The sequence below is a fragment of the Paramormyrops kingsleyae genome, chromosome 2 (assembly GCF_048594095.1).
Source record: "Paramormyrops kingsleyae isolate MSU_618 chromosome 2, PKINGS_0.4, whole genome shotgun sequence".
NCBI classification, from domain to species: domain Eukaryota; kingdom Metazoa; phylum Chordata; class Actinopteri; order Osteoglossiformes; family Mormyridae; genus Paramormyrops; species Paramormyrops kingsleyae.
Genome location: NC_132798.1, coordinates 26,545,113 through 26,554,966, shown reverse-complemented (window position 1 = coordinate 26,554,966; position 9,854 = coordinate 26,545,113). Strand labels below are relative to the sequence as shown.

General features: G+C 35.6%; 1 protein-coding gene across 2 annotated transcripts; it reads right to left on the bottom strand.

Annotated features, from left to right (window-relative positions):
- Nucleotides 1–213: 213 nt before the first annotated feature.
- Nucleotides 214–4,701, bottom strand: LOC111836078 (homeobox protein orthopedia B-like). 2 transcript variants are annotated; one of them, XM_023797028.1, is made up of 3 exons: nucleotides 4,363–4,701; nucleotides 3,597–3,997; nucleotides 214–1,736 (listed from the first exon to the last, which is right to left on the bottom strand). In XM_023797028.1, exons 1-3 carry the CDS (start codon nucleotides 4,436–4,438, stop codon nucleotides 1,212–1,214), a joined length of 1,002 nt encoding a protein of 333 aa, XP_023652796.1. In that variant the 5' UTR covers nucleotides 4,439–4,701; the 3' UTR covers nucleotides 214–1,211. The 2 variants fall into 2 exon arrangements, with proteins under 2 accessions (XP_023652796.1, XP_023652798.1); XM_023797030.1 differs by having other exon boundaries at nucleotides 4,402–4,701.
- Nucleotides 4,702–9,854: the final 5,153 nt, after the last annotated feature.

The window sequence follows — 9,854 nt, the reverse complement described above, 5'->3', positions numbered from 1 at the left end:
GTGTGAGACACCGACCACTTTCTTATGCACAGTTTTTATTTGTTTCCCCACCATGAATCAGTCTAGGTTATATTGTAACAAATAATGATTTAGTATCATTTTATGGTTGATTCTTTAAAAAAAAATGCCATGTTAGTTCTGGTAGCATATGTATACATTTTTGTGGTGTGCAAACAAGAACCAGTCAAGACAAAAAGCCATAACAATATGAAATACTGAAAATTATTTTATTTATCAATTTACATTAAAGTGATATAAACCTTCCAGGAAACAAAATTGTGTTTGGTGTTAGACTGAACATCTTAGAAACCCAGTATCAATAACAAAGCACAAACAGACCTTAAACAGATCACAAATCGACCAGAAGATAAAGGGGACACTTCATCTACACAAAAAGCCGAAAAATAACTCCTTCCCCAAGGGTTATATTCTCATTGTATTTGTATTAATATATCTCTTTTTTGTTTTTGGCCAGCAAGTGCAAACTTATCCCACTGATAAGTAATTATAAAATGAACTTATCCATGTCCCTGTTCTTTGATTACTTTATGCAGTATTAAAATAGGGTGTTTCTTATCTAACTGTAGTTTACCATTTCCAGTATTATAAGTACCAACTGCCTATGCCTTTAGCTGCAGATGCACGGAGTACAGGTGACATTTACATACTGCAATAAGTACTGAACATTGCCTAAACATGTCAATAAAACATTAATAACATAATACATAAATTAAGGCCATGATTCAATGAAAATGACATATTATTTGTCTTAACATTTCACAAGGGAGTGATAATTATTCTTTTGTTGTGTACTTGGATAACATTCTGAGTTACGATAGACAAATTACATGGTTTATGTGGAATCGAGTCTTATTAAATAAATAAAGAAATGCAACCATAAAATTTAAATTAAATTAAGATAGCAAAACAAATGTATTGTAATTAAAATACAAAAGTTAAATTAATATGGAATGTTTCCAGTTTCCACACTATTTGACTGATAACATTTTATAGCTCCATTTTTAAGAAATGTATCTTTTATTTTAATTCTCTCAATATATAACCAATGATAACTGTAAGCACCTACAAGGGAGTTCACTTTACGAGATAACAGGGGTTTAAAGAACAGACGGAAATAAAAAACTAAATAAATAAATATACAATTAAATACATGGCTAAATAAGTAAATATGGCCACTCTAGTGGTTAAAATTAAGTGAAACTCATAGAGACTGTGTGTTCAAGCGCTTTGCGGCGAAGGGAGGCGATGCTGGTTCCCCTCCAGACGTCGTTGTCCGGAGAGCCGCAAAGCTGGGATGAGCCGTTTACGTTATTTGGCCCGGGGAGGGAGCCCGGTACCATACCAGGAAACGTGGGCTGATAGAGGTGAGACTGTAGACTGGTTCCATTAGACGCCAGGCTGTTGGACAAGCTCATGGTGTTGGGAGAAGGCCCAGCTCCGAGGCTGCACTGGGACAGAGACTGGGCCATCGCTTGCTGCCTGCCCAGTGCAGGTGGCAGCTGCAGCTGAGACACACCGGGCATCCCGGCCGTGGCCCAGCGCGTATCGTTGGCGTGAAATGAGCACAGACTATCTCCCATGGCAGCCGCTGCGGCAGCCGCTGCAGAAGGGAACTGTGGCAGGCCGTGGGTGGGCAGCAACGTGCCAGGGGCACGGAAAACGTTAGTGGTCTTCTTGCGTTTCTTCCACTTGGCACGTCTGTTCTGAAACCACACCTTCAGTGGGAAAGAAAAAAAAAAAATGAAATGAGCTTAACAAGACCAACAATAATTATAATACGTAAACAAGTATAATTCAAAACATGTCTCTTGGCAAGTCTCACTGACAGAAACGTATTATTATTATTATTATTATTATTATTATTATTATATAGTAGTAGTAGTTAGCAATCCTCGTGGTAGTAGTAGGCTAGTAGTAGTGGTAGTAAGTCGTCCTACACGTTCTTTTTAATAGTTCTTTGAAGTGTATGTTTGAAAAAAAAAAAAAAACAGTGAAATATAAATAACTAAAATCGAGCCCATCACCGTGTAACTTTCTAATTCAGTGGCGACCGTGGAAGTTTATAAAGATCACAAAGAACGGCAGTCGATGATTAATGTGAGAATTTAGCAAGGAACTGGCGACGGCGCCTTGATCTCGGGATCTTGGGATCATTCCGTGCAACCAGCCGTGAAATTCAGAACCAAATTCATTACACTTGGAAGCAAAGAAAATACAATTTCTCATTCCATTAAAAAACTATATACTATCACCTTGTTCTCTATTAAGACGTGACAGTCCATAGATCGTCTTAAAGAGAACATAGCTGACTCAGGCGACCACTCGGGCGGTATTTGCAAGAGTAAAATATGAGTCAAAACACCGCCTCTTCTGTAAACGAAACTGAAAACAAAGTAATAACGGGATTTATAGATTTAATTGTTTATTACACTGAAAAGACCAGTATTGTAATTAAAACGAAAACTGATTTCCAATTATAACTAAGCGGACACATAACCGTGATTATTGTCCTGCACCTCGTAAACAGCCGCCTTAGAACATGAGCTTTACGCATTTGTTGTCACATTTTATATCTTCATTAGCCTGTATATAGTTAAATTAGGAAATTCTAACAAATTCTAACGTGATTTCTCTGCCAAAAATATTTTTATCAGCGAAAGTACGTTTGTATGAATATATTTTCACAGAATACTGAGAACACATGAATAAACATTTTCTTGTACAGTTTTTATATTTAAGTGAAAATAACTGCTCAATAATCATACAATTCCAAAAATTCAAATCTTGCTAATCTTAAGTTTTATCATTAATGCACAATTTTAGCTTCAGTCGGAACAAAATAAATCGTATTACGTAGTTTCTCCTAAAAATATCATCGCATAGGCCTACAACAATTCTTACAGCGTATATTTGATTCCCAGTTAACATGCCAATAATAATTGTCTGTATTTTGTAATAATATCACTACTGTTTCTTATTAATTCCTTCAGTATTAAAGCAAATCCGAGCAATACTACGTGCAGTTCTTCCGCAATTATTACGCAATTACACACCCGTAAAACTACACTTGGTACCATTAATAACTATAAGATTTTCCACATATAAAACTCATTTATCTATAACATAATCTCAAAAATGCATATAAAGGATTTTCCTATTTATTTTCACGAAAATAAATTTACACTTACGATTACAATTTATAAATCTATATATATTTACAAGCAACATTTGCGAACAGCGTTAACTGTGCAAACAGTAGGCCTATATATACTAAATTTAATTGCTCATCATTTCATAACAACTAATGGTGAATAAAAATCAATAGTACATAGAATATATTTTATTACTCCCGTTTACCTGCTACGTTATTACAAAAGTGAATGACATAAATTCCCATTATTTCCCTTTATTCTGACAAATCTTACAGCGAACAGTCACAGAATAAGTGCGTAGTCTATTTTTTTTTTTACATAAAAACATAATTCTCGGCATCTATAACATTCTAATAATTTGTTTTAATTTGCTCAATAGCCCTCAAATGCACAACCCACATTTATAGTACAGTATTTACTTACCTGCACACGTGACTCCGTCAGACCAATTCTTAGCGCCAACTCTTCTCTCATGAAAATATCTGGGTAATGGGTTTTCGCGAAGCTTCTTTCCAGTTCGTTTAATTGGGCCGGAGTGAAACGGGTCCGGTGCCTCTTTTGTTTTTGCTGGTTCGTTTGTCCACCAGACTGGTTGGGGTTCTGATGTTGTTGTTGTTTCTCCTGCTCTTTTGAATTAACCTGCATACTAGATGGGTTTGATCCAGTGGTGCTGATATCGTCTCCGGGAAGAAGAGTCGCACCTTCAACAACGTCGGGACCCGCGGCTAGATCACCAGGATGCCCGGGATCCGGGCCACCTGCCCCCAAAATACATTTAAGTGGTTCCCTGTGTCCCAGAAGCTCTGCAGCAGCATCTTTCATCCCTGCAGGATATAACAGAAATTATTTGTATTTCTTAGCTTTCAGCACCTTAGATATAAATAAATCAGTACATTTAGGCCTACGACAGTTACAAATTTACACCAAAATTTCCCAAATAAAGTTTTCCGCACCGGTTCTTCTAAAAGGATATAACAGAATTTCAGTGCTATACAAAGCATAGCCCAACTAACCATTATCTGTATAATTTTGGCAAATCTATTACGTTATACTGTATATACCATCATATTCTGCATAGTCACACCGATACTGAAGCATATCAAATAATTTCACAAAAATCGAATTCAATAAATTCAAGAAAAAAACTTTTTATCGTTAAAGTGTGAGATTAGAAATTACACCTGCTTACAGTAGAGTTGAAGACCGGAGTTTGGTGATGATAACTCACCGAGGCGAGCATCCAGAAGCTCGGCGTGTGATAGCATAACGCGCCGCTCTAGGACACAAAAATTCCCAAATAAATGTACGACTTAACCTACTGAAAAAGTATATATATCCTAAATGAAGGAAAATTCGGTTTGTGTTTATAAAGGAGGCCCCTAGAATTATAATGTCCTTCGTTGGCGATGGGGTGGCGCCTAATAGTTGAAGTAACCCATGAGCTTCTCCAAATATGAACCAATCAGAAGCAAAGCCTCGCTCCTCTAGCGACAGTCGCCAGCCACTCACGTTCACTAGACAAACACCAGCCTATTCCTAGCCATTCAAAAATTCGATTAATTAGCTTTCAATGTAAAATTATATCCTGGGAAATTACCTAATCTAATTTCTGTAACTACTTTAAACCAAACATAATAAACGTGGCACACCGTTAATATTTGTATTTAATCACCATTAAAGCGTCAATGTTCAAAAACGGTCACTCTTCAAAATGCGATTCCAAATAAGCTATTGCAGAAAGGAGTACATTCATTTAAACACATTTTCATTTTCAAGGATTTTATATATTTATGCGAAATATAAAATATTTTCCTACTTTGACGCATGACCTCATGTTTTTCTGCGGGCCTTGTTTCTTTTTCTGCTTTTAACTTAAACGTTTAGGTGTTGTAAATCATAATTACCACAAATATACATACACCTTTGCGCGTTTATTTGGCATTTAAAATCTCAGCAAATTTCTTTTGCAGATACATTTGTGTAAATACATGCCTATATATCTAACTGAGTTGTATTGGTTTTTTGAAGGACAATAAATTCCTGTCGTATATGCCAACACAAACACCCATATATTTGAAAACTTGCACATCTGAAGTCATAGTAGATCAAGCTCGATGATTCTCAAATAAGTGAAATATGACATAAGAAATGTAGTCCGACAAATCATGCCACGTGATTAGGCCTAAAACGGCAAGTTTTGGTCTATGACAATATACACCAAGACCCACATATATATAGTCATAGAGGCGAACAGGATTTAGAACAGATTGGCTTTTGTCATATATCAGTATGAACCGCCTCAATTAAATGGTGAATAGTCTTTTAAATACCACACAAAAGATTCAGCCGAGCGAGAACCTCGGCGGCTTCGAGTCCTTTCTCCTTCTTTCCTAGGTTACACTGGTTCCGTTTATCTTTTATATTTCGCCAGTCTGGTGATACCAGGACCACTCGCATCACCCTGCAGAGTTAAATTCGATTACCGCGGACGCGCTGGAGTAAGTTATCCTATGTTCGCCTCTTCCCAAATTTCCGCCTTGGTTTTATAAGGGTGGAGGACCTGCACGATTGAAGAATTCGTTGAAAAACGGCTAAGAGGCCACCGAACTACAGTTCGTGGATTTTTCGTGGGTGGAATGAAATGATACTGATGTTATGTGACTGTGATGGGTAAAGGTATGTGATATTCGACCTTTTAGAAACGTGCATTTCGAAATTATTGCACTATTTATATCTTGCCTGATTTAACTTAACAGTGCTATTCTATTTATATATGGTATAACATACCGTGTTTTTCTATTATTGATGATTGCTTTACCAGAAAGGCGAATCTTGCCGTTCTGAAATCAACGTACAATTCTTCTTCTTCAACTTCTTCTTCTTCTTCTTCTTCATAATAATAATAATAAAAATAATAATAATATCGTTATAATTATAATAATAATAATGATTATTATTATTATTATTATTATTATTATTATCCAATTAGCATGTCTGTTTATATGATATCTCATTCCCCTGGTCAAACTGAAACATTATTTTGAAGCTGTAATGAATCCATTAGAAGCGATTATTTTAAACCGATTTTCACTCATTTTAAATAGACCATAGCCTTTATATTTTAGAAATCGTAATATATCATTATTGCACTAAAATTTAATTTTTATTAAAGCAAAAAAAAGTTGTAAAGTTAGTTTATTTGTTGTTGTTGATGTTGTTGTTGTTGTTGTTGTTGCAGAGTTCAAGAGAAGTATGCCAAACCACCTATATATCTTGGCCACGCACTGCACAAAGCCATATCGGGCAAACATAAATAGAAACCTTAAATTTTCCCAAGTTAATCTAAAGGCACATATTACAATGATACATGTACAGGAAGGAAAAACATTCGCATTAATCACAGGAAAATGTGTCTCAAACATCAAGCACTTCCCATTTGCAACTATAGTTTATGGGTCAGATTATAGCCTAAAATAATACTGCAGTTTTTAAAATAGACAAAACTGCGGAATGTGACAGGCACATATTCTGTGCTATCAGTCAAAGCTCACATTGTGGTAACACACTATTTTCTCCGCAAAAATAAATAAATAAAATAAATGTTATTTGGGCGTATGCATATTCACCTAGGAACAGCAATCTAAATATAAAATCCACTTTCTATTAGCAAAAATGTAATTGTAACAAATTGCTTTTTTCGTGCAAGTGATTCAGTGACAGTTGGGGAATTACGAATAACAAGTTGTTGCGTCTGAGCTCCGGAGATGGAAGGAAAGTGGCTCAGCGTGTCAAGCCGAAGCGCTGTCAGGTGTGCCCTCTTTCGGCTGCGAATCCAGGTAGCGTCGGCTGCCGCATCTGGTCCTTTAATTATTGCAGCTGCCCTCCATGCGGACTCGATTAAACCGTGATATATCCGAAAGAAATATAATTATGCTTCCAAATAAAATAATCAGCATTGAAGAGCGATTTTCTTAATGAGATGGAGTGGATGAATGTCACGGAGAATACGGGTTGTAGTAATGAGACTTTAGGGGTGAACTCCATAGTTACTGAAATCCGTAGGGTGAAGCCTAGCCAATGTTAAGTTCATGCGAAAGTGTTTTTCTGTTTATTTGTTGTGTGTTGATTTAATCTGTAAATGCGTCGTTCACCTTCACAGGTATTTCATTTGGATATTGTTATAAAACAAATTACTATCACGATTTATTTTTTTAACGTACAAACGTTGCAAATTACGCACAAAATATTTTAGAAATAGTATTTACATATAAATTATTCATTGCCTTTACAACACTGGGAAGGATCATGCAAGAAACGTTGATTATGAATACTATGATTATAAATTAGTGATAATGTAAAGCAAATGACAAAATACAACTGATTTACTATCGGATGTCCTATCTAAGTTTACATTTGTAGTTATTTTAGTGGATATGAATGATGAGGCATAAATGTCAAGGTTTAATATAAAAATGATTAATCTCCCATTATGGAATTAAGTGTAAATTAAACAACTTTGCACAAAGTAACTAATTGAAAACGTTTCTTTTTTGAGCGTCGTTTTACGATAAAATCTGAGATAAATGTGAATATATGGTTAGCAGCATTATTAAAATTATGCGCGCGCTCACCGTATTAACCACGAGCTTCTTCCCCTCTGTATAGTTTCAGGCCCTACATATGTACACATACAGCCACATGGCACGCGTTTCATTTTTCATCATAGGTACTGCCAGGAAGAAAACGAAGCATCACAGTTTATATACGCTGCTCCCTTGGGAGGGGGTGACGGCAATGATCTTTAGTGGTCTCTCTTCAGCTTGCATTATGCTTCCGTAGACAATAGTCAACATTTTGCTTGCTGCCACATCATTTGATTTAGGTGATTCATTGGCAATTAAAAATTAGCTATTTTTATATTTCCTTGAATGCAAGAAATTATTCTAAAGAAATGCATCAGAAAAAGGTGAGAACAACACAGTACACTGAGCAAATAATATTTATATACACTCTGGGCATCTACACTGTAAAATAATTTAGTCAATGGGCTATTTTACATGAATATCATTTTCTATTAATAACAAAGAGAAATAATATTCTGCTCCACAACCTGAAATCCACTAAAGCAGAATTAAGGTTGAGGAGATTTGATTCTTTTGCAAATTATCAACATTAGATGCACTGTATAGTGATTTTTCCATTGATGGGACAAAACATCTTGGTTATTCTAATATATTAGCACAAAAAAGCATATTAGCCTAAATAGGTATTTACATCTTTAACAACTTACAGTATACCACACTATAGCAGCTAAAACAGAAGTGATTTTCAACTTGAGTTGGCAAATTTTTGGTAGTAACGTTAAAGAAATGCAGTGCCTCTCAAAGTCATTGGACAGAATTACTAGAATACTGAACAGTTCATAACTAACAATATCAGCGATGGAAATGGACACATACTAAACAGTTTGAATAAATAAATAAACAAACAATAACAACAAAAATACAACAACAAACACTAATAATAATAATAATAATAATAATAATATGCAGGTCTTCTGCTGGTGAGGCTTTTCCCTTGGACAGGTCAACCTCTGACGGCTCAATACTGACAGAATTGGGGCCACTGGCTGCAGAAGCGATTGTTGGGCTGAACTGGGTTGAATGAGAATTACCACGATCAAGACAGCAAATTAAAATAGGGGCAGGTGAGCAGTATACCAGCTCAGGATACAAAGCTAAGCAAGATACCAAATGACGATCCTAAAGCCAAAACCATAACAAATAAAACCCATTTATATCACTAAGCTAAACCAGTCCAGGAAAGCAAAAGGTGTTGAAAACTTAGAAAGCTACCCCAAGTCATCGGACTGCGTAGAAGTGAATTAATATATTGCTAGATTACCTGCTTGAGTGCATGATTACTGGGGGAAATGTATCATCTGGAGGTGGGTGTGGCTGTGGAGGCAACCAACACCTGTACCAGATAATCTGTGAAGTAGAACTTAGACCAGGTGTGACAGCCTAACTAAAGGTAACAAGGACCAATAGCTGCTTTTAGGTGTATATAAATACACAAATGTTAAAGCTATATAATTGCATGAAAAATGTATTAAAATATGCTACAATGCTACGTGATATGGGAAGTAAACTGTATATTCTTGAAAGTTTGTAATTGACAGTTGGACTTTTGTTCCTGTGATAACACTTTATTACCTTTATTATTATGTTTCATGTTGTCCTGACACATATGCTGATTTATATATATATATATATATATATATATATATATATATATATATATATATATATATATATATATATATATATATATATAATTATTATTATTTTAGAATCCCTCAAACCTAACCAGGATAAGCAGTTAGAAGATAAATGGATGTATGAATTTTTTTTTCTGAATTTAGCTAAACTGGAGTCATTTTTCCCCAGGGAACAGACAGTGATGTATAACCATCTGTCTTTAGCAGCCAAATATCCACTCAGGGTTGCAGTGATGCATGGAGATCCTGGGAAGGATGGGGTGCAACACTAGATGTACTAGAATAGGCTGCAGGCCTCTTCCACCCACAACACAAAGGAAAGTGAGTTATCAGCCAATGGTTAGTCTTTTTCATTGTGGGAGGGGACTACAATCAAAGCAATGTGACAAGGGAAAAATGTG